This window comes from Lepidochelys kempii, chromosome 9 (assembly GCF_965140285.1).
Source record: "Lepidochelys kempii isolate rLepKem1 chromosome 9, rLepKem1.hap1, whole genome shotgun sequence".
In the NCBI taxonomy this organism is placed as follows: Eukaryota; Metazoa; Chordata; order Testudines; family Cheloniidae; genus Lepidochelys; species Lepidochelys kempii.
The window spans coordinates 47,600,590-47,625,010 of record NC_136388.1 but is presented as its reverse complement, the minus strand read 5'-3'; the positions used below and the strand labels follow the sequence as shown (position 1 = coordinate 47,625,010).

Genomic DNA, 24,421 nt, shown 5'->3' with positions numbered 1-24,421 from the left:
AAGTAGCCTTTGCTGGTACTAGGAAGATATTTCCATTCTTGTGATAGGAAATTACATTGTTTTAGAAAATGTTGACTAACACGCTGTTGAGCAAAGACCCTCAGCATAGGACAAGGGTTGTTGTGTTTGACATTGTATCTCCTGTAAACACCATTGTCCTTATCTATTCTGATTGTCTAACATCGTATTAGTTAAGACATGTTCTATGGGGGTCAGATTGGGGAAGAAAATGGTGATATTTTTCCAGGCTTCCCCCAAAACATTAGCTCCATCCATATGAGTTGTCAAAATGCAACGCCACTCACAGCAAATTGTGCAGATGTTCAAAGTGAGATCGCAATGCCATTGGCTCCACCAGGCTCTCTCAGCTGGACCCCCCCCCCCCCCACACACACACACACACACACACCTTGGAGCTTAAATGTGTCCATGAGCTCTGCTACATTTCTAGAGCATGGCTCATGCTTGATTAGTGGGAAGAAGGGGTGGTATCTCCCAAACAGTACCTGCATATGTCACCAGAATGAAACAGCACTCACAGAAAATTGTGCCCCTTCCCCTTCTTTCTTACCTGAGGAATGAAGTAATTAATGTTGCCATTGAAACTGTCATCAATAGGCATTGAGAGTTAACATCTCAGTGAAATGAATGGGGCTCTTCTTCACCCCAAGAGCTATTATTCCTGTCTGCATCAAATACTCTTGGCTCATAGTTTTGCGTGTTATTTTTGCCACCATACTGGCTGGAGACTCGCTTTCTCTTTTTAAATAAAAGCTGAGATTCTGGAGAGCAAGCCAGTCACTGAGAGAAGTGCCGGGATAGCATATGGGCATGTACCAGCTATTTGAGCCCTGATGTTATACCATGATGTAATTTCCTGGTGTAGACAAGGCCAGTAGTCCTGGGAACTCATCCAGTTATGCAGACAGTATGCTTCAGTGCCAGCCCAGTGAGTGTGCCCTCGACAGTATCTGGAAAATGTTCTGCTCTCTTCAGCAGTCTGCCTAGTGATGACTGAGTAATCTGGAGATGCTTTAAAATTGCTGCCTGCTAACATCAGCACAGCTATAAATGTGACATTATCTTCTATTCTGTGCAGTGTGATGGGCGTCCGATCCCTTTGCCCAGTCTTCAGGGGATCGCTGTACTCAACATTCCCAGCTATGCTGGAGGCACTAACTTCTGGGGAGGCACCAAAGAAGATGATGTGAGTATTCCTTGAAGGTGGCAAATGGGAATGCAACAAATTTCTTCAGTATTTACTGTTGAGTGCACCATTAGCACCTGAGATCTGACGGTTGGAACAAGAGCATATCTGGCTGAGGTTTCTCTGTGAAATGTGTGGGTACTATGACAGGGCAAGGCCAGATGTCTATAGAAAAATAGTGGGAGATAGATATATTAGCTCCAGGCTAAACAAATCCCTGGTACCAGGTTAAGTGAAATGGAAGCTGCTCCAGGTCAATTAAGACCCCTTGGGCCAATTAAGAACTTTCCAGAAGGCAGGGAGAATGTTAGGTTGATTGGGACACCCGAAGCCAATCAGGGGCTGGCTGAAACTAGTTAAAAGCCTCCCAGTTAGTCAGGTGGGTGTGCATGTCAGGAGCTGTGGGAGGAAGTTGCACTGTTGGAGAGACTGTATAGTACACACCATATCAGGCGTAAGGAAGGAGGCCCTGAGGTAAGGGTGAAGTGGAGCTTGAGGAAGTGAGGGCTGCTGTGGGGGAAGTAGCCCAGGGAATTGTACATGTCATGTTTCTAAAAGGTCAGCTACCATAGCTGATACTATTAGGGTCCCTGGGCTGGAGCCCGGAGTAGAGGGTGGGCCCGGGCTCCCCCCCACCTTTGCCCCTGATTAATCACTGAGACTGGGAGACAACAGAGACTGTGCAAGGAAGGATAACTTCTCCTCACCTCCCTTGCTGGCTTATGATGAAAATGGCTCAGTAGACTGTGACCCTTGTCTCTAGAGAAAGAAGGGTTACATGGAGGGTCACAGTGAGCCTCTGAGGCTAGCGAAATCCGCCAGGAAACACGGGACCCACGGAAGCAAGGACAGAGCTTTGTCACAGTACCCAAAAGTCAAACTTCAGCAATTTGTCAGCCACAGGGGTTCAGACTGGAGTTAGATCCTATTCCAATCCTTCTGACTTTCATGAAACGCAATAGATGAGCTCTGAGATGCCCCCCTGTTCCTCTCCACTCAAAAGGCCTGCTCTAAAGCCAATTTAAGCTAAGGGCAGTCTTTCCATAAACTTCAGTGGGCTTTGCATGAGGCGCCAAAATTTTGACCTTCAAACAATGGAGATAATCAAGTGTAAGAATAATGTTGTATAGAGGCTTGTGTGCAGAAATGATCCTTTAGCTGCTTTTGGAAGCCCACTGGGAATACTGCGGCTACGTTTTCTCCTTCCTGGATCACTTCAGAATCCATATTGTAGCATCATCGTTAATTATGTAGCGAATAAACAGCAAAAGAGAAAGTCACAAATGTCCATTCATGGGAGGGAAGGAAGCTTTTTCTAACACAGAGAAATATGTGAATTGAATTCTCTCTCCCCTTGTGTCTGCTTAGACATTTACAGCCCCTTCCTTTGATGACAAGATCTTGGAGGTGGTAGCCGTGTTTGGTAGCATGCAGATGGCAGTATCACGAGTGATTAATCTACAGCATCACCGGATTGCACAGGTATCTGTTGCTTTTGTGAGCTCCTTGGCCAACCTTATGCCTCCCCCACCCAGAACACTTGGTTTGAAGGCTGTGATGTGTTTCTGCTTGCTGTCAGTCCCAACAGGGCAGAGAATGCAAAGCCTGTGGCTCTTAGACTCCCCTAGTCCTGATGTGGGGGCCTGCAGGGATCAGGGCTAGTAGCTTCAGATGGTATCGAGCATGGGGTGGTTTTCCACTGTTTGCTGTGATCTGGATAGATTGTGGCAGTTGAAACACTGACTAGAACAGCAGTCCATCAGATAACCCAAGGCATGATGTACCGGATGCCAGGGCCCCAAGGGAGTTTGCCCTGCACAGGAAGAACTGTGTGTGTGAATCAGGTGGTCCAGCCCCACCAGCAGCAGTTAGAACAAGGCTGTCAGACACAGGGAAACGTTTTGAGAGGAAATGTATACAACACCTCTTGTCTTTTGGTAACTTTTATTTTGGGACCCATTTAATACATTCATTTCTCGCAGTGCCGGACTGTGAAGATAGCAATCCTGGGAGATGAGGGAGTGCCTGTACAAGTGGACGGAGAAGCCTGGATTCAACCCCCTGGTTATATTTGGATTGTTCATAAGAACAGGGCACAGACGCTAACTAGAGACAGGGTAAGAGTAACCCTGCCGTACAGTACATGTACAAGAGAGACATTCTTTAACACCATATATACCCCAGAGAGGAATGCAATAACCTGAAAGACTGTAGAGAGACACATACATATCAGGTGTGCAGTATATACTCTTACATACACACACATACACTGTTAAAAGAATATTGGTAAGTTTTCAAAATCAAACATTCAGAAAACAGGAAATGCTAGAATTTAGGTTGGCCATGCCACCTTACCTTGGCCCCCTTGTGTGTATGCATACTGTCTTTAATGACATGATCACATACTATTTTTTCCGCAGGACGCCTGCCTCATTCTGTGCACTGGATGCATGAGACTCAATTAATGAAGAGCTATTCAATGTTTTGTTTTCTCCTTGTTGTTCAGTGTGTGGTTCCAGGCCTTATTGGGCAAGCGAAGCAAGGTCCTACACTCAACTGAAAGGCATTTCTCTGTCTGTAACGTGATAATATTTGAATGCTGCACCTGATCAATTCCAGAATTTGAGGGAATGTTCTAGGCATCATTGTCCAGAACACCAGTGATTTGGAGGAAAACTGGAAGGAGGAAATGAGCCCCTGGCATCTGGTTAGCAGACTCAGCAGTTTGAGCCAGCCAGCTCTAACACTGACTATAGACCATTGAGGCCAGCCATTGACACCTTCCAGCGTAAGAAAACTCCCCATGTGAGCTCTGCCCATCCTCTCAATAGGGATTAAAATTTTGACTTCCTGAATGTTTTCTATCCCTGACGAAAATAAAAGATATAAGAATGGGGGGATGGGGAGCACATAGAAGTCCTAGGCTGTGGGGAGAATGGAGGACCCTAGTATGGGGGAAAAGGCAATGGAGGGGGCAAACACATCCCCTGGTGTGGGGGGCACACAGAGCTCATGACATGGTGGGGAAGGGTGTGTTGGGAGAACCAGGGAATGACGGCACACAAAACCAGTGGGATGGGGGAAGGAGGAATGGGTTGCCCAGAGCCCCTGGCATGGGAAGACAGTGGGGGACAATGATAAGGGGGAAGGGGACAGTGAAGAAATGGGGGGCACACAGAACCTCTGGCAGGGGTGGAATGGGGGGCACATAGAGCCCCAGGCATGTGACAGATGGGGGGTGCACAGAGCCCCTGGCATTGTGGGGGAGAGAATGGGGGATTATGTTATGGGGGAGGGGAACATAGCGGACACACAAAGCCCCTGGCATATGGGGGCAAAAGTGGTTGCAGAGAGTCCCTTAAATAGAGGGAGAGGGGAGAGTGGAAGAGTGCCTGGAGTCCCTGGTGTCTGTGATGATCTTGGCCTACAGCAGCAACAAAGTGGGTGACCCTTTTGTTCACTGCATACTATTCACACCCTGCTCTGAAGAGAGAAGTGTCAATTTCCTCATGGGATTTTCTATGGTGCATACCACTTGAGAGCTCACAAACATTAATCATTCTATCTTCATAGCACCCCCTCAAGGTGAGAGGGTCTCATCCCTGTTTTACAGCTGGGAGCACAGGCATGGAGAGAGTACAGTCAAAAGTGTCCACTCATTTTGGGTGCCCAATTTGAGACACCTGGGGCCTGATTTTTCTTCAGACTGCTTAGCATTTGTAGCACTTTCTATGCTCAAAGCCCTGTTCCCACTGTCTTCAGTTGCAGTTCTGAGTGCTCAACCCTTCTGCAAAGCAGACTCCAAGGTACCAAGTTGGTCACTCAGAAAATGAGGAGAACACTGTTAGTGGTCATCTATGAAAAGTTTTGTTTAAGTGAGTTGCCCAGCATCAGCTAAGAACTCTGTGGCAAAGAGAGGGCTAGAATTCAGTTCTCCAGAGTGACATTCAGCTCCCTTAACTGTGAAACTGTCCTTTCTCTTCCTGCAGTCCCTTGTTTCATTCTGTACACACTTTCCAACTTCTGCAACAAATAAAGTAGGGGGCCTACAGACAAGTCTTCTTTTCTACACAATACTGCGTCATTCCCAGAGCAGGCCCATCTTGTGCACTGAATGAAGCAGAGAAATGGTCCTGTGGAAAATTAGTATGTGATCATGTAATTAAAGGCTGTATCATAATACATATACACAAGGGAGGGCAAACTAAGGTGGTACAGGCAACCTTAATTCTAACTTCTGAATGCTTGACTTTTCATGTTCTTTTAACGTAGTTTTGTGTGTGTAATTTCCTGTTGTTTTTTGTTTGTTTGTTTTTTTTTAAAGCAAACTGGAAAAACTGTTCTAGTATTTGACACCTACATGGGTCATCAGCAGGGTTGGAAACTTCAGATTCATCACCTAGACCTCTGCCATTTGAGCTAACAGAGTAACTGATAGCAATAGTAGGTTGTCATCCTCTGTATGGACCAGCACGAGAGGGAGATGGACAGACAGTTTGGTAGTGGGTTTCATAGGTATTAGTTGACAGCAGAGAAACGGTGAAACTCCGTCTTGGGTTCCATTCCAGGCTCTGGATGGGAGTGTATTCTAGTGGGCCCTGACTCTTCTGCTCATTCTCCTGAGCTTGATCCCTTCTGCCCAATCGCCTCCAACCTGTCCCAGACCTGTCTCCAGCCTCCACCCTAGCCCCCTTCAATACCCTACCCCCTGAGGTCATGTTCTAGCCCCACATTTTTAGCCTTTTTCCATGCTGCCTTGCCAGCAAGGGTGGGGTCACTCCCTGCTCTCCATTCTGATGCCTGGCCCCAGGGAAAGCCCTGCTCATCCCCAAGTTGGAGTATGCCCAGTGTGGATGGAATCTTCAAGGACTTCACCTGTCAAGCTCTAGCAAGTTTCTACTGAGCATGCGCGAACTGTAGTTTTTAAAAGGCTTATAACTTGGCCAAATCTGTGTGGATTTTCATGGGGAAAGCCAAATGCCCGTTCCTTACATAAAGGCCACCCATTGCCAAATTTCAAGTCCCTGCTCCAAAGCATGAGGATGCTAAAGCTTCTCCAAGAAAAGGTGACCACAATTTTTTGACATTGCCAAAACAATGCCATTTTCCCCTGAACTCATTCTCAGGAACATCTGAACTGTTTGGACTGAAATTTTCCAACACAGAAAAAAAAGTAATGAGCCTGAGCCAAACGTCCAGCATGGGAAATTTCAGCCCAAATGTTTGTCACAGTTGTAGGCAACTGAAAACAGAAGGGTCTTATAACGGGGTGTGTCAAGCAACCTTCATAATTGGTGGTGCTGCCAGCCCTGCCTGTAATACAGGCACACATAGGCCCTGTGGGAAGGCTGGTGGAGTAAACGTTGAAATGCTTTCTCTGGGAGATTTGCAAGGTAATTTTGTGTGCATTTTACTTGTTTGTAGGCATTTGAGAGCACCCTAAAGTCCTGGGAAGATAAACAGAAGTGTGAGTTGCCCCGGCCCTCCTCTTTCTCCCTGCACCCGGAGATCATGTCTGAAGAAGAATCCACCCAGATTAACCAGTTTGGTCAAGCAGCAGGAGCTCTGATTCATAGGTGAGACCCGCTTCTCTTTTCCTGGGGCTCACAGCCCTACTCTGGCATCTTGTTCCTCTGGGCTCATGAGGCCCCCTCCTGGCTTCTGAGTGTGTTGCTCGTTGTCACACTCCCTTTCCTTCCAGAGCTGTCTGTCTTGTCTGATCACCTGCAGTGCTGTCTGTATCCTTGGGAATAGCCTAGAGCAATGTATAATTTCATCCGCTCACTGCACGACCGTAGCTGCACCAGAATTTAAATCTACAAAGTGAAGTTTTTTCAGTCACTGTGGACCAAATTCAGTCCTGGCACAAACAAACACAGCTCCCTTTGTTCTTTCTTTCAGGCTGAGGTTAATTTTATATTTTTAAAGAACGTGGGGACTTAGATTCATCTGTTGTTCTAGCCCTAGATGTTGCCAGTGAATTTGTCAGAAATGAAACAGCTGCTTCTCAGGGAAGAAGCCCGACTTGCTGGGGACCTTTAACCCAGAGCCACAGCAGAGATTGGTGAAAGAGGACTTCCGTACCAATACGCACACTTGCACTCCTTTTGCAGGTGTCCTGCTCACTGCTCTTAGCATTTAGGAGAAAATGCACAGAGTGGAACACCACAGAAGTCTTCTGTGAACTACCCTGTGCATAGCGGCTGCTAAAATCACAACCTACGTGTAGTATAGGGCCATATTTTAAACTCTAGCCCTGAGTTGTGCTTTGCAAAAAAGAATGTGCACATGTGGAGTTGGGTGCACATGCCCTGCACTGGTGTAAGTAATTGCATGTGTATATTCATTTTCAGGCACAATTTAGTGCCAAAGCGTACAAATTAGTGTATTCTTTCAAAAATCCCTTTAGACATACAAGTACAGGTACTGCAATCAGCTCAGCTGTCCTTGGGCTGCTCTTTCTTGCTTATGACTTGGTAAAACGTGCCAGGGTTAGACTTGTGCTACTTTTATAAGATCATATAAAAAGAATGCCTCGTTTGCCTTGCCCTATCCATGGCAGATCACCTGGATGGGAACTGATCTGGCAGAGTTCAGATTACCTACATGAGCACTGCCATGCTGCTATGTCCATAGCCTCAGCACCCAGAATGGCATTGGAATAGAAAAGAATGAGGATCAGCTGACATGGTCTGTGTTTCTCTCCACAGCATTCGGGAAATAGCCCAGTCCTATCAAGACATGGAACAGGAACTTGCTCATGCAGTCAATGCCAGCTCCAAATCTATGGACAAAGTATATGCCAAATCCAAATCGACAGAGGTACTGCTAGGCAGCTTGTTTCTTAAGCTTTGCTGCAATTTTGTGACTGTTTTCTGCTTTGTTCTTGTTCGCTTCTCTGAGACTCCTTTCCCTCTAGCCATTTGAGTGCTGTGTTTTCTGGCCCTTACACATGTTTGTTGTTGCCACAGGGTCTGAACTGCAGCCTGGTTGTAGAGATGGTGAATAATGTTAAAGCCCTGCATAGTGAGACAGAGCTTCTGCTGGCTGGCAAGATGGCACTGGTAAGGAAGGATAAACAGGAGGGAATGGCTTGGAGGTATTTTCCCTCAGTCTGTTCTCTTACTGTGGCCATGGCATGAAGACAAGATCTTGCTGGCCTCTGAACTCTTTTGGCTTTGTAACAAGTCAGTGCGAACTTTACCAGGGGGATTTAAACAAATTGTGCCATCCATTGCCTCCATAGTTTGGTAACGTTATGCATTATATAACAAGATCAGGCTGGTTAGCTCTGAGCTCTGGTTCCTTGAGAGGGAGGAAACTTAATATGGTCTAGAAGGGAATGTCTTGATATGTGGTTTCTTTAAAAATATCTTGAAGGAGATAACATGCTCTGCATTCCACTTCGTGGTTCTGAATGCTGTTTGCCTTTGGTTCTGTCTCTGATGCAGCAGCTGGATCCTCCACAGAAGGAGCAGCTCCTAGCAGCCCTGACAGACATGGACCTTCAGCTGAGGAAGCTAGCAGACATCCCTTGGCTATGGCAACTCATGGAGCCCAGCGATGAAGAGGTAATAACTCTCAAACACAGAAGCAAAACAGTTTCCCTAGGTGCTGTCCTCGTTAGTTAGCTCTGCTCATCTTGCTTCAGTGACTTCCTGTGGGTAGGTCACAGGTGTGAGACAGAATCAGTTCAGGAGAAAACTCCATGAAGTTACTGCCAGAGGTCCCTGGGTTGACATGGAGCTGACCATTTTTCTTCCCCTTCCTGACCATGAGATTGGAAGCTCTTTCCTCTCTACAAGGACTGAGCTGAACTAGGTACTAGGTTCATCAGACAGTATGGATTTGAGACATAAGTTTCATTGATTTCCCTGTGTGTTTCTGCAGAACCAGATGCTGGATTATTCCAAACGCAGCCGCAGTGGCAAATTTCGGCTGGTGACCAAGTTTAAAAAGGAGAAAAACAACAAGAATAAGGAGACTCGTAGCAGCATGGGACTGCCTGGTACCAACTGGCTGTGTATTCACTCTGTGTGCCCCTACATCTCCTGTTTGTACACACACACACTCTTCCCCTCCTCTGCCTGTGTCTCCATTTTGTGTCTTTCTCTTTCCTCTGTTTTTCCTTTCATGTACTTTTACTCACACATTACACTCACATTCTGTTTAGTGTGTTTCTTTTTCACTTAGCAAAGTAGCTTTTTTTCTGTGCGCTCTCTCTGAACCATAACACCCTGCACTGAGCGGATATTCCCAAAGACTAACTGATGGCACCCTCCGAAGAGGTCCACCAAGACTTGGACTGTTCTCTGGAATATTTTGGGAGGGCTGCGGGAGTGGACTTGAGGGTCTTTGGCTTTTAGCTATCAAAATGACTGTGGGGCCCAAGTCTGCGTAACTCCAGTCCTCCCATTGCTGATGCTCCCTGATGTGGTTAATGATGTTTCTCTCATTGATTCGCCCCCAGGGTTTAATCAAGTCTCATGTCTAATTGGCTGGGGATCCTGCATCACCACTGGTGCACCTTGAGCTCTAATCCTATTGGTCAGTATGATAAAAACTGGCCCATGAAATCAACAATTGACTGGTATCAGAACACTTTCTCTCCAATTGTGTTAGTTGATTTTTGGTTTATATTCTACCTATGAAAACTCTCTACCACTAAAATTTGAGAGTACTACTTGTTCTGTGGGTATTGTCCTCTCCCATGGAATTGTGGGTCCTGTCACTCTTTCCTCCATGACCTCTCTTTCCGCTGGGATCGTGGGGACTTTTCTTTCTCTTATTTAGAGACTAGTCTGGAAGCTGGAGGTCCTCCTGTGTTCATTGCCAGTCCTCCCTCCCACATCAGAGGGAGATTTTACCATCTTGTCTAGAAAGCACTTGATGAGCCATGAACGTAGAAGGAACCTATGTAATGTAAGTGCCAGTATGCACTGTTTACTCAAAAAGAACAATAGAAAGTTAACCTGTGTCTGATTCTCTCCTAAACATTTTGCATGGCTGTTTTGTTTTTTAAATGGAGGGAAACTGAGTTTCTTATTAGACATGGTGGTAAAGTTTCAGTCACAGCAAGGTAGTGACTGGACATGGACATAAACAGACCCCCATGGTTCATTGCATCTAGTCTCTTCTTAAGAGAATGGCTCTGATTTTAATCTGACCTCCTTCTTTGTTTGGGATTGTAGCTCCTGTTGTCAGTCCTCCTCTCCCTCATTTGGGGTTGTGATGCTGCTTGACGTTCTCCCTTGGCTTTCCTTTTGGTTTTGGATACTGTTGGTGTTCTTTCTCACTCTCTCTTTCCTCTGGGCTTCTGGGTACTCAATGCACTCCTGCTTTTCCATCTCCGACAGTTCAGCTCTGGGGAACGGAGGAGGTTGCGGCCTGGCTTGAGCATCTCAGTCTTTGTGAGTATAAGGATATCTTCATCCGGCATGACGTCCGGGGCTCTGAGCTCCTGCATCTCGAACGGCGGGACCTCAAGGTACTTTCAAGATCAGCTCATCAGAAATAGCCAGCTGCATCTGCATGGCCTTCTGTGCTGAATGTGCTTGGAAATGGCCTGCATACCATCCATTCCCCGTGGCTTTGGCTAGATGAATGGGTTCATCATGGCCTCATTTTACTCTTTTCTCAGGTCACCTAATTAAAATGTATAGTAGGAAGCTAGCATAAATAGTCAGCCATTAGCCCATAGGGCAACAGTCCAACTCTTTCCCAGTTTCCTAAAGTTGTGGTCCAATCCAACACCCAAACTAGTCATTGTTGTTGAGAATCTCTTTATTTTGAAGCACTGTGGAGCAGAAGGATTTCAATGTTCAGCTCACTCTCACTCCTTTACAGAATCAGTCATGATTTGGGCTAGTTGGAGTTGAGTGTGTGGCTATATTTGAGGGCCTGCAGATCATTCCATTTGCTTTTAAAAAGAAACAATCATAGTCTTAGATGAGACAGTTGGACAGAGACTTGTTACTTATATTGCTTGTTGAATAGCCAGTCATATCCTTAGAGAAGAGAAAACAGTACCGCAGACCCACTCTGCAAAACTTCACAGCGCTTCTCCCATCATCAGAAGAAGCTTTTTCTGGGAAGGGAAGTTATGAAGATCGGTGACTGATTATGTGACTTGCATGTGATACAAGAGTATTTGTGGCCCATGAGTTATGTGTGATAAATGAATGTCCATAGTATTTTAATTTGTGACTTGCCTTGTGTTCTGTGTGTACAGTGATTAATGTGATATACGAGTGATAATATGACTCCTGTGCATGATCTCTAACTATTTTCTGTGATTTCTGTGCATGGTATCTGAGTGTTCCTATAGTTATTCTGTGTGATCTGTGCCTAGTTGTGTTCTTTACCTATGTGTTTTGTGGCTGGCTGCTGACTTAGTTCCCTGGGATATATATAGTCCTTTCTGCACATGGTTTGATCTCCTGGCTAGCCATGTACTTTGCATCTGCGGCTGGCTACGTGGTTTGCAGTTGTAGCTAGTCCCGGCTTTATTCCAGTTCTGTGATTGTTGGTTACTTTGTCTTGCTCTGATAGGCATTCAATGCTTGGTTTAAGCATTCATATGACTGTAAGGTTTGTAATCTTTCTATATGGTTTCCTTCTGTTTTTCATGATCGACTGATTAGTTCGTAACTGTTGATTGGCTGCCTAGCTTTTTTTTTCTGTGATCTAAGATGTGTTTTCCTCTTTTCTTCCAGGACCTGGGAGTGACCAAAGTGGGTCACATGAAGAGGATATTACACGGGATCAAGGAGCTGAGCCGGAATACTCTTGTCAGCGAGGTTTAGCCTCTGTTTTCACAGCCTGTGTCTACCATTCCCCCTAACTTCTGCACAGCATTCACCTCCCAGAGCAGCTATGCTCAAAACTGTTGCTGTTCAGAGTTCATATCAGCCAGTCATGGTGCTACCTTTTTTCATGTGGGGTACAGTTGCATCCAGCAAGAGGCACCTTATCTGTTGATGGGGGTGGAGCCTCCCAGAAGAGAACTCATCAACCATTTGAAAAACCCTGTCCTTTGACATGGAAAGTCTTAGTTCTGGTGACAATGCAGGACAACTGACAATTGCAACACAGCTACCTTTAGTGTGTGATTTCATCATATTGGAATTATTCAGGGCAAAAGATGTATTGGCCAGTCATAGTCTTTTCAGATCCGAGACTCCCACTGGTCTGTATGTGACAGCTGTATCTGATAATGCTCAAATGGGGCAACGCTTGTCCTTTTGACCTAGTGGAGCCCCCTTCTGGATACATCCTTCAATTGCATGTGACCTGCAAGAGAAGCTCAAAGCCAGTGCAAGTCTTCCCTTGCAGTGATTCTCTCTGTGTCACTTATGCCTTGCAACAAACAATGCATGTGGTTACAGCCTTTTGCACCAGCCTACAATCTCACCCTAGGCCTGTGTCTGTCATTCTTCTTCAGCCAATCATGGTGGTGCAGCCAAATTCACAGCCATTGCAGTTAGGTGAAAATTCCAGCCAGTCACAGAGGACATTCTCTGGCTAGCCCCTTATCCCTTGACAATAGAGCAAAAATAGTACAGGCAGTTCACTTATTAAATCACCCATTCAGGATTCATCTTTAGGAGACTTGGGGGGAAGAGCCACTCAGGGCAGGAGGGGTAAATTAGCCAAATGGAATCCAGAAACAATTCAACCTACCTTGTTAGCGGAGCAGCATGTCAGGCACCAGATTGGAGCCAGTTAGGAATGGCTTCTTTTCAGGTCAGTGCCACTTCCATGGCCACAAGTGAATGGACCTGTGGCTTTAATTTATATCCAAGGGCAAAAAACACTCCCCTCTCTTGAAGGCTACGAAGCTATCATTGAAACTTACATCTTTTCCCCTATTTAAGTCTTTGCGCTGCTGTTCCCTCCCTGGTCTCTCTCAAGCTACCTTGTTCCCTCACAACAGTGCTGGCGGATGCCAACGGAAACAGGGTCACTTACTCTTCATGGTACTGTATCTGCTACTAAGAGAGCCATGTGCCTTGGAACATTGAGGGATTTTGTAGAAGCATCTGGGGTTAGTGTTACATGGCAGAGGAGTATCATGTTGAAAAGTGATGCCCCTTTGGCAACTAGCCTCTGATGCCAGCATGTGGAAGATGGGAAAATCAGCACTTCTGAATCAGAGGTTATAGACTGCTTCCAGATTTCTGTTTTATTGACTAACCTCCGTCAAGTGACTGGCGAAGCCCGAAGCCCAAAGCCCAGCGGACCTAGTTCAGTTGATGTGATTATCATTGGGGAGAGGGCTTGCTGGCAGTTAGCACCAAAAAGCTGGAAAAAGGGGAGGACTTTTTCATTACATCTCTTGTATGTGTTTATTTTTTTAAATGAATGGCACTTGGCTGACCCTGCCTGTAGGCAGGGAAATGGGCACATACACAGTGGCACACAATTTAATTTCTGAGGGCAACTTATTTTTCCTGTTCTTCATAAGGCTTTTTTTAAAACTGCCTTAGCGCCGTATAGTTGACTGAACCTGCGGTGTCAGACATGATGTTTTATGTGATAGGAGACTATGAGCCAATTTCAGCCCTTGTGCAAACTCCTTTGAATTCAAGAGAATTACCCCAAGGGTTATTTGGGTCTTGTTTTCTCTCCAGTTCTTGTCTCCCTACACATCTCCGTTTCGAACAGAGGACATTGAGGTTTGCTTATGCAGAGTGGAGAGAAGGCAACACTTGCTTGATTCCCATAGCAAAACACCTGATATAAACCATTGTAGTGAGGGAGCAGAGAGAGGAAATTTTGCAGCTCTGCTCCAAGAGCTTTTCCCTCCTTACTCTTCACTAGCATCCCTTTCCACAGTGATTTTTTTTTCTTTATTAGTACAAAGCCCTCTTACTGCATTGGATCCCCTAATGCATTGAACAAGTAAGAATCATAGACAATTTTATTTCCCAAAGTTCTCTTCCAGCTGCTTTCATTTGCTTGTTTGGGTGCTGATCAAGGCCTGTGTGAGTGTTAGGAAAACCCACTGGTAAGCAGAGCCGTGGGACATAATGAAGAATATTGCTGCACTTTTTCATTCTTACTGACGCCTGCTTCGTGGTATTTGCAAGTGTGTGTGTATTGGTAGTAGTGTATACACACACAGGTAGGAGAACACCGCAGGGAAGAGAAGTACCATGTGTGGAGGAAGATGCAGCAAGGAAAGAGGGGATTTCTCTCTTTTTGCTCAGGTTGTGAAAGAACCACAATTCTTGCTAGCTATGCTTCTTTAAAATTCTTGCTGACTGTGCTTCTTTAAGATGTCTCATGGTTAGAAGAACAGTGTGTGCTTACCATGCTTGCATTACTTAGTTCTGGATGGATTCAGTTCTTGCCTCAGTAGGATTCAGTTCTTGCCTCAATAGGAACAGTTCCTCTGTATTTTTTTTTCCTAATCAGACTGATGGTGAGATCCTAGCAGGTCCCCTCCTGTCCAAACATACTACTTAGAACTACATCTTATCCTAGGAGTACTGAAGGTCACTGGTTTATCTGCTTTTGGCAATATGTCCATTTAGTCAAGGAGTTAAACTCTGCACTCTTTATTTCCCTCTGTGTACCCCAATATATTTCTTTTCATTGGTGAATTTTCCGAATACGCTTATAGCAATGTCACTCTCCATTGCATTAGATATCCTCCAGCAGCATCCCATGGGGATGGAGACACACATTCTGCCTCCTTTTGAGAGTTAGAGAATGGGATCTTATATTTAACCCGAGTGCCTTTGGCTGTGCATGAGGTACATATCTAAAGAGAGGGTGTACCACAGTTCCACTGGGAATAATGCCATCTCTCTATAGCTCAGGCCCTTGGTCTAAAATGGGAGCACTTGTGTCAAACATCAGTGAAAGATGTCTCCATGCCTTTGGTTGGTCAGACTGAGGTTCTAGCTTACCTATTCAGAGTTGTCCCTCTGGTATCTGATAAGCTTTTCTGTGGGAGAGAAAATGGCTTGGACAACTCAGGAAAACCAGACTGAAAAAAATGTCACTGCTGCTTGCCAAAAACAAAACTCTCCTGCTCTGTCAAGCAAAACACCCACTCGGGAGAAGTTAGAACTTCACAGGTCTCTTGTACAAGTTCAGTCTTGTAATTAAAATGCTACTAGTGTCAAGGCCTCAGGTCACCTTCTGCCTCGTCACTCCACTCTCCTGGCAATGATTTAGGAGGGAAGGAGCAGTGTTTTACTGTGGCAAATTGGGCATGTGGTTTCTGTTACCAGTAATGGAAGTTCAGTGCCTCGTTTACCAGACATTGCAGTGGAAATTTACTCCTTGGTGGCAGATCCTGCCCTGTCACCCTATTCAGCCCCATTCAGTTTTTGAGGTTGCATGCAGTATGAGTTAGAACAGGATTTGCCCACGAGCTGATCAGGAATGTCCTAGTGTGGGCCTCCTCGGGGAGGGAAGGGTTTTAATTTATAACATGGTCTTACCTGTTTTGCTGGAGTTCCTTTACAGTGTTTAGATTATAAGCGTTTGACCAAGAACAGCATGTGCCAGCTGTTCAGTGTAGGTGCATTGTGTTATTTATTCTGTTTAGCTCTAGTGGAGACTTGTGTTCTGTCAGACCATGAAGACTTGGTCAGTATAGATTTCAGTAGAGGGATCCCTTCTCTAGAAAAGCGCCTCTGCAGCTAGGAACCTCACAGACTGTACAGAACCGCTTAGTCCCAGAATTCCTTGGACTGCTCCCGACTCTTATCCAAAGCTTCTCTTGTTATTTTAGTATTATTTAAAGATGCATATATGAGCTGTGTGATAAAGTGAAAGACTGTTTACACAAAAAAAATTTGTATCTTCAGAAACGTGTACTGTAAAAAAGAAAGATGAAAAATAATATTGTTTATAAGGCTGTCAGCAGTAATCACGTGTCCGTATCGCTGCCTACCAACTGTTATTCCTCAGGGGTGTCCACACCATTCCTGTGATCCTGTCAAAAACATAGGGAAGCACCTGGATCCCTGTACAGTTTTGGAAAGAAGGTTTTGTGCCTTAAGAATGGGATCTGCTCCCCTCCTATTTATTATCGTAATTTATACAGTGATTGCCATGGAAACGCCTCTTGTATTTTATGTACATAGTTTGCTGTTGATTGTTGTAAATAAGTTGTTCTTGTATATAAAGCTAACCTGTTTCTGATCTTCCGGAAAAGAATTCCTCTGTTGTTATCTTCATCATGCAAGTGGGCTACAACATCCACTTATTGCCTCTTTCCCAACAAGAAGCTCTGCTTTGGGACGATGATTTTATCCTGAATAGCATCAAAAGCTCAGAGGTTCAAAGCTGCTTCTGGGGTGGGGTGGGAGGGAGTGGTGGCGTTATTATCAAGGAAGTGAAGAGATCATAGCTCTGATTGGTGTACATTAATTTATAGCTGTTCCTCATCACACTGGCTTAATCAATGTGTGCAGAAGGAAGTATTTATTTGAACTTTATTAGACAAGTTTCTATAGCCAGAAGTGTAAAGAGAAAAAAATATTTCAAATGCATTGGTTCTAACACTGGAAATGCTACTGCATAGTTTCCATGCGTATAAGACTAGGGTGACCAGATGTCCCAATATTTGGGGCTTTTTCTTATATAGGTGCCAATTACCCCCCACCCCCTGTCCCGATTTTTCACACTTGCTATCTGGTCACCCTATATAAGACCCACTGCTAGAATGGGCATAGATCCCCTTGGGGATTTGAGAGGAATTTAGGTCCCCTTTCAAGTGCCAGCTGTATTTGTTTTTAGTGACTAAGAGAAATTCCAACACCTTCCTAAACATGAGAGGTTATTCCCCTCCTGTGATCTAGTATCTAGTATGCATCAAATTTTTTGAATTCTTAGCTGCTGTTGTAACTCTTATCTCCAAACTTGATCACACAGGCTCCTGGATCATCAGCATGTTACGGAAACAGTTTCTAGACTCAGGAGATAAGTGAAAATGTCTTTGTAAAGGAAGTAATATACTCTCTTCCCAGGAAATGTAGAAGTCAGTTGCAATCAAAAGTACACAGTGAATCTGTAAACTTCAAACCTAAAAGTTTAGAGGGATTTGAGTGAGAAATGCCATAGGCCACACTCTAACTCCATTCTCCTTCTAACTGTGTAATCAGATAATGATCAATGTGTTTGTAAGACTAAGAACCTTGCAACAAGTTATTCCTGACCTCAGGGCACAGTTCTTACAGTTTAACAACATTTCAAAGTAAGTGGAAACTCAGTAATATTTGTTTGAATAAATTATGAATATTTTCAGATGGAAAACAGAGCTTCACATGCAAGAATTACAGAGTGATGAAAGTTGCTGGAGCCCTTCCACTGAAAAGGAGGAATAATTTTAATGCATTGGGGATGTTAGAAATCCTAGCAGTTGTGTAGCCCTTGTGCTAGATAGAAATGGTTAGCCACCACATTATGTTGTATTCCATCCACTAACCTCCGAAGTCTTAACAACAGGGAAGAAAACGAAGATTTTAATATAAGTATGCACCCACTTACCCCCAGATCAGAATAGCATCCTAAGAGCCATTCTCTTCAGTGGAAATGCACCACTTACCCCAGGTCTGAGTCTAGGTCACTGTGCAGTAAATAGTGCTATAGAAAGAGCTATCAAAGAAGACAAACACCAGCAGAGATGAACCAAATGAGTTACCACTTAGCTAAACTATTAAGACAAACACATTTTTAGGTTAGTTCATCTCTTACTTTGGATTGCAGAAGCTTTATATCCATATCTCTGCCATGTGCAGCCGTGGTCACATCAGGGATAATGGGCCACTTTCAGCACTGCTCTGACTCCACTGATATGGCTGAACATGGCCCAGCAGATCTCTTCAGTGTGAACTGGGGAAGGCCCTTAATGTTCTGAAGCAACAATGGGTTTTCTGTCATTCAATCATCTCTACCCACCTCTCCTCATCCCACACACCTTCTCTCTCACTTGGTGTGAAAAATGGGGAGAGGGAAAGCCCTGGAGATCCTTCTTCACCGTGCAGTGTTGGCAGCATTGGAAGCAGACTGGTTTAGAGGGCACCAGAAGTGACTGAGGGAAGGGAAGTGGCTCCCCACATCCCAGCACTCTGAAGGGTGCTCTTCTATGAAAAAGGCATCTGCTGTGGGAAGTGTCCGCTGGCGTATTGTGTAGCCAGGCACCCATGTCTTAGTGGGAGCTCCAGTAGAAAGGCTTGAGGCCTTCATTCCTGAGTGGGCAGATGGAGGCAGTGCTGATAACAGCAGTTACATTAGTGAGTTGGCATGGTGTATTTTCCCCATTGTAATTATACATTGCATTTCTCTAGCAGCTTCCAGCGAAAGAGTTCAAAAGATTTACAAACTTCCTAAGCAGCCTGCAAGGTAGGTAACTATTACTATCCCCACAACAAGTGGGCAGATGGGAGACATATCTACATGTGTGTGATTGGGTGCACTACTCACCACTGGACAGCACCTCCTCACTGTTCTAGGGATTCGCTCTGTGAGGCCAACACCCATTCTGTTGATTGCACCCCATATCTCTGTCTCTCCCAGTCTGCAGCCCCTCTCTCACCCCAGGAGCTGCTGCTGCCTCTTTGTGACTCGGTCCTCTGGCCAGGTCACTAAGCAGTGCCCCTTTCCGGGGTATCCAAGCGCTTCCGCACCAACAGTCTCAGGCAGCCTTCTCCAGCACTGCCCTGATGACCCAGTGGCCAGCAGGGGAACCCCAGGCCCACCCACTACTCCAGGTTCCAGTTCGGGACCCTATAACTGGCAACTGTGGTCTGCTTTCCCTGTTGCTTCTTCCCTGGACTACTTCTTACAGCTTCTAGCCCCTGTTCCCCCCGTGGTGTACCAGCTCAAACTTCCCTCCTCCCAGGGAGTGACTGCAGACTATTTCTCTGCAGCCCTTTCCTGGCGCCAGCTTCCTAACTTTATAAACCCAGCCCAACTCCTCTCTCAGCTCAACTTCATCTGCCAGTTAGGCCATAGCGTGCCCTGGCATTCCTCCAGGTGCAGCCTATAGGTTAATTGGCCTAATTTAACCTGTTGGGCCTTGTGTGGCATGGGCACTCCATCACAATGGTGGGGGGAAAGACAGCAGGGAACCCATATTGGCTGACTCAGGACATACTGCATGACTCAGCATTTTCCTCAAGTGGCAAGAAGAGGAAGAGGGGGTGGTTTGTCAGGGAAATCTGGTGGTGGTTTTTAGCAGTGGGTCCATACAATGGATGACCAGTCTTGTGAGGGGATGAGTCAGGTTGGAGTGGATAGCTAAGTATCGGTGGTGTGGCTGTTAGTCTCTTAGTTCTGTGCACTTGTTAATATCTATCAGCAGCTACAGCCTTGTAGAACAAATATCCATGAATCAACTGAGTGTGAGGCTGGGACTGGAGTGTCATATAACCAACTTACTCCCTGCACAGCATCTAAATGCTCTTCTTCTGGTATGAACATGAGTGCTAGAATCAAAGCCATGACCTGCTGGAGTTCTCAGCCACAAGAGAATGAACAATTTCTGCCCTGCCTCCCTACTAGGTACATTCTCTGAAGGGGCAGTTGTAGGATCCTGTGGACATGCTGCTCTGCTCCTGTATGAGCTGTATCAGCACTTGGCTTGTAAAAGTAACCTGTGAGGGGAAAGGTGTTCGTGCCTTTTGCTTGATCATGGGTAAAGAAGCCCTGAGAGGGCTGTGGGGTTTGTTGTACATTGCAAATTCAGGTCTTGTTTACAAGTACTGGACTGGGACTCAGGAGAGCTGGGTTCTACTCCTGCTCTGCCTCTGGCCCTCTGAGTGACCTTAGGCAAGTCACTTTCCCCCAGTTTCCTCATCTGTAAAATGGGGATAATGACATTGACATCTCATGTAAAACACTTTGAGATATGCTGATGGAAAGTGCTAAATAAGAACGAGCCATTATTATTACCCTGTACCTCCTAAGACTAGATGACTAGAACACAGGATACCAAGAAGAATCATGCAAGTGAAACCTGATTAATTGAGGGGGAAAGGGATTCTTAGACTGTTGAACATTTTTTATTTTACTCAAGTCCCTGAGTGTAGCGGGGTGGTCACCCACTCCAGCTCCAAAGGGGTTAAAAGCCAGCCCTTGGAGGGATGGGGCTGGGAGCCTTAGGCTGGGCTGATTGGGAGACAGCCTCAGCTGTGGCCACGCCCCAAACAGTCTCAGCTGACCCTATAAAGGGGCTCTCCAGGGAAATCTTTAGTAAAAGGAGAAAGACTCTCTGTAGCTTCTGAGAGGGAGGGACCTGGCTGCAGGGACTTAAGTAGAGTACCTAGATTGGAGCAGGGCTGGGGAAGGGCCTGAGGAGCTGGGGAGCTCCAGCCAGGAATCCCCAGGCTGCGGCCTAGTATTAGGCCCAACAGGTACTGGGGTTGCAGGGGACAGCCCAAGGTTAGCTAGAGGCAGCAGGTACAAACCCAACCTTGCCTGTGATGAGTGGCTTATACTGCAGTCTGCCCCAGGGTACGGGGGCTAGCTGGTGACTGGCAGTAGCTGACGATGGAGGCGAGGTAGGGATAGAGGGTAGGGGTTCCCCGGGGAGGGGAGACCCTGCAAGTGAGGGGTTACTGCCAGGGGGCAGCACCCTGGTGTACAAGGGGCACCAGGTCCGGGAGGAACATGGGGGCCCGGGGTAAGTGGGACACTGGCCTACAGAGGGCACTCCAAGGCTGGAAGTAGAGCTAATTCCCAGGACACCAGCAGGAGGCGCTGCAGGGGTGAGTCCCACACGCTTACAGTGAGAAACGCTGAGACAGAAAAGATGTCTTTGGTAAAGATTCAGAATCCTACCTCTCCCATAAAGGACTGAGAGAGACTCTTGAGCCACATTTTGAGAACTCTCAGGAGTCCTCCAGAAAAACCAGGGAAGACCAGACTTGATATTCGTAGTGCAAAAGCACCGAAAGAAAAGGAAGTGTAAAGGAAAATAAACCTCTCAGCTCTCTTTATGCAACAGAGCCCGAACCCATCATTTGCCTTTGCAGATCAGCTTCATGAAGGGATGGTTTTGAGCTGAGAAATCTTATGATCCATAATCCTTTTCACTTTACAGGATTGTTTTCCTCTGTGATGTCTATTTCTAATGCCTTTATCTATTTGTAATATCTTCTGAATGTGATCTCTCGCTACAGTATTATTTAATTTTTGCTGTGGATCCTCTCTTTCCTGTCAGTCTGCCAAAGATCCATATCTTTATTCCCCTTTATCTTCTTCTCATCCTGAGTTCAAACTTTAGTTAACCATCCTTCTGACCAAGAAGGACAGGAAAATAGTCCCTTAGGAGCCCACCTGTATCATTTCTTGTGACTCAAGCCATTCTGTCTGGCCCTTGAGCTTGAGCAGTGTTGCCTACTCATCATGATTTTATCGCAGATCATGAAATATTTGGTGTGTTTTCTTAAATCTTCAGCTCCTGGGGGTCATGTGATTACCAATCAAATGCAGGTTTCCTTCACGGTAACACAGAGCACTGTCTATAGGCAATTAGTCCAGCTCCATGTACTATATTGCTGTTTGCTGAGTGGACAAACCTGATACAGTAGTTAAAGTAATACAATAGTATTATTTATAAGCCTCTGTTTTCATTTGCTCTTAACTTTCTGGACATTCCCCCACCCTAAATCCTCCATGTATAGTCTCAGCTGAAAGTTTTTGTTTTTTGAATGGAAACTTCGAGGAAAATCTTTGCTTGGACAGTTGAAAAAAATAACTTTTTCAACTTTTAACTGCCACAGTGTTTTTCACACAACTCCAAAAATGGCTGATCCTTGAACCGTGAACCTTGGCATGCAAAGAGTGTTTGTTCTGGAGAATGCCCATGACCAGGTTCAGAAAAATTGAGTGAATAACCGTTATAAGCCATTGAAAAATCACGTCTGAGCATATTCAGTGGCCATCAAATGAATTTATTTTTTTGGGACCCAGTGAAGCCCCACCTCTTTCTGACGTGGCAATGACATGGTCTCTTATCTCAGACCCAGTAGGATGAGCTGCTGTGGGGACAATTAGCATGGACAGTCCCACCCAGCATGCTGCAGACCCTAGAAAAGCTGCCTTATGGTGACCTGCAAAGGGTGGGCATGGGGGGAATTGGTTTGTGTTCTCTTTTGGGTCGCTAGGATTCATGAAGAGGCATGGAAGGTTTTTCTGATTTATTTATTTAACATTAGAATTTCCAATTTTTTCCTGCCCTGGGCCAATCTTCTGGCTGGAGAACTGGCAAAACGCCATCCCAAGAGCTGGCAGACTGAGCATGGGAGAGGGAAAGGTATTGCTGCTCAGACTGTTTAGAGGGGACCCAAAAGGGATTTTCGAAACATGGGCTTGTGTCCCATTTTGCTGCTTTATGACACACACGTTTTTTTTTTTTAAAAAGCAAACCCTAAATCATAGAATTTTTTAGTGTTCCCCCCACCACCACCATTTGTTTCCGTATGTTAGAAATAACAGGAATGTCAATCTGCTCTTCTCTGGTTGTACCCAAGGACTTCAAGGAAGGCTCGGAGAGGCTTACTGTGAGCGCTAGGGCCTTAGGTTCCAGGGGCAAGGGTGTTTGTCCTGAATGTTAATTAGCCATTGGAATGAAATAACTGTTAAGAAAACCCAAGAGTTTTAATCAGCCAGACTAAAAATCCCTTTCCCTCACTCCCGGTTTGGCTGGTGTTACTGTTTCACAAGGTCTGCAGCTGTAACAGGCTCCTGCAATCCAGACCGCATATGACTTTCTAACATAAAGCAGAAAAAAAATCTCTTACTATCCCTCCTTCCCCCTCTGGTCCCCCCAAAATAAAGGCAACCAACCAAAACCCTCTAAAGAAACTAACCCTTTCAGGTCACCTTTATACATTGGAAAGAAGAAAAAAAGTGCAAGCAACCCCTACTTATTAATCCACCAGTCACCACTAAGGATGGCTTCCAGCCACACCATGTGATTAAAACGCGGTTACTTTGTATCATTCCAGTATTTTCATAGGAGACTATGGTGGTTGTGCACCCAGCTGCCACTAAAATTAAATGAGATTTAGGCCTCTAATCTTCTTTGAAATATCCCACCCAAAGTGTTCCCCCCACTTCCCAGGTCATGCTTTACATGACCGTTTAAGCAGGCTGTCTTCTGGCTTTGCACTATCAATGGATAGGATGTGGTCAAAATTCAAACAGCAGAAATACTGAATTCAACATCATAAACCCAGATACCAAAAAGACAGTCAGTTGGAGAGGTGTCCACACCAAATAAGTTGTGTTAAAATAAAAAAGGGCTACTTTTCAACTATCAGATTAATTAAACGCAAAACCAAAAAACCCTACGGTCATGCAATAGTACATGTAGTATATGCATCTGGCATATTTTTTGTAAGGTAGTACAGGTACCTTGATTTTTACCATGCTTTTCTCTTCCAACAAAGACCCACCCAACTTCTGGGTAATGTAGTCCAACAGGTACTTGATACACTGATGTTTTTTTTGTATTATTGTAACACCTAGAAGCCCCAGTCATGGACCAGAACCCATCGTGCCAGATGCTGCACAAATGAACAAAGACAGTCAAGTATTAGAACTGTCACTACAAGGAGAGCCCAGAATGTTTTCAATGCTGATCCAGGGCCATTGAAATTAATCAGTCTTTCCATCAGGGGAGTCAGATCAGGCAATTGCACTTGTTACTGTGTCCCATTAGGGACAACAGAAATTTTGAAAAATCAGGGAATGCAAAGGTTAAGGTTCTGGCCGCAGGGTTAACTCAGCCCCTTGCCAGGTATGTGTTGTCTCTGTTGGTTTTGTGCAGCTATTGTTTGATGTTAAATGTATCCCATAAAATGGAAATTACAACTAAAACAGTCTAGGCTTCCTTGAATGCCTCTAATGGTACTAACCATCCTGGCTATCTTTGCACCCTCTTTCTTGAGTCCTATGCTGACTAGACTTGCCACCTGACCAGGTTTTCCCTTTTTGGACATAGCTGTTCCAGGCAACCTGTCCAGTGTTATCGGCTCAGGCTCATCCCAGATGTCCCAGGTTTCTGCATCTCAGAGGTGGCACACTAATGGCATCCTGGTTTTAGGTAGAGAAAGGCTCAGCTGAAAACTTTGGCCCCCTATCCTGCAGTCAGAGCTACACAGATGGACCCTTAAACCTGCCTGGAGTCCCAGTGAAGTCAGTGTAACTCTGCCCAGGTTCAACGGCCTGCTGCATGGATCCAAT

At 45.4% G+C, this 24,421-nt stretch overlaps 1 protein-coding gene across 6 annotated transcripts in view; it reads left to right on the top strand.

The window, feature by feature from the left end:
* DGKD (diacylglycerol kinase delta) overlaps window positions 1-16,369 on the top strand; it is an 80,095-nt gene extending 63,726 nt beyond the window's left edge. For 2 of the 6 annotated variants that reach the window (XM_073360181.2, XM_073360185.2), the window contains 10 exons: window positions 1,100-1,207; window positions 2,576-2,689; window positions 3,190-3,324; window positions 6,632-6,783; window positions 7,918-8,029; window positions 8,179-8,271; window positions 8,659-8,778; window positions 9,098-9,215; window positions 10,564-10,694; window positions 11,923-16,369. In XM_073360181.2, the coding sequence (XP_073216282.2) occupies window positions 1,100-1,207; window positions 2,576-2,689; window positions 3,190-3,324; window positions 6,632-6,783; window positions 7,918-8,029; window positions 8,179-8,271; window positions 8,659-8,778; window positions 9,098-9,215; window positions 10,564-10,694; window positions 11,923-12,012 (1,173 nt within the window). In that variant the 3' untranslated portion in view covers window positions 12,013-16,369. Of the gene's footprint in view, window positions 1-1,099; window positions 1,208-2,575; window positions 2,690-3,189; window positions 3,325-6,631; window positions 6,784-7,917; window positions 8,030-8,178; window positions 8,272-8,658; window positions 8,779-9,097; window positions 10,130-10,563; window positions 10,695-11,922 lie in introns of those variants that run through there. The other 4 variants (XR_012160825.2, XM_073360184.2, XM_073360183.2 and 1 more) reach the window with 4 other exon arrangements.
* The last annotated feature ends 8,052 nt before the right edge of the window (window positions 16,370-24,421 follow it).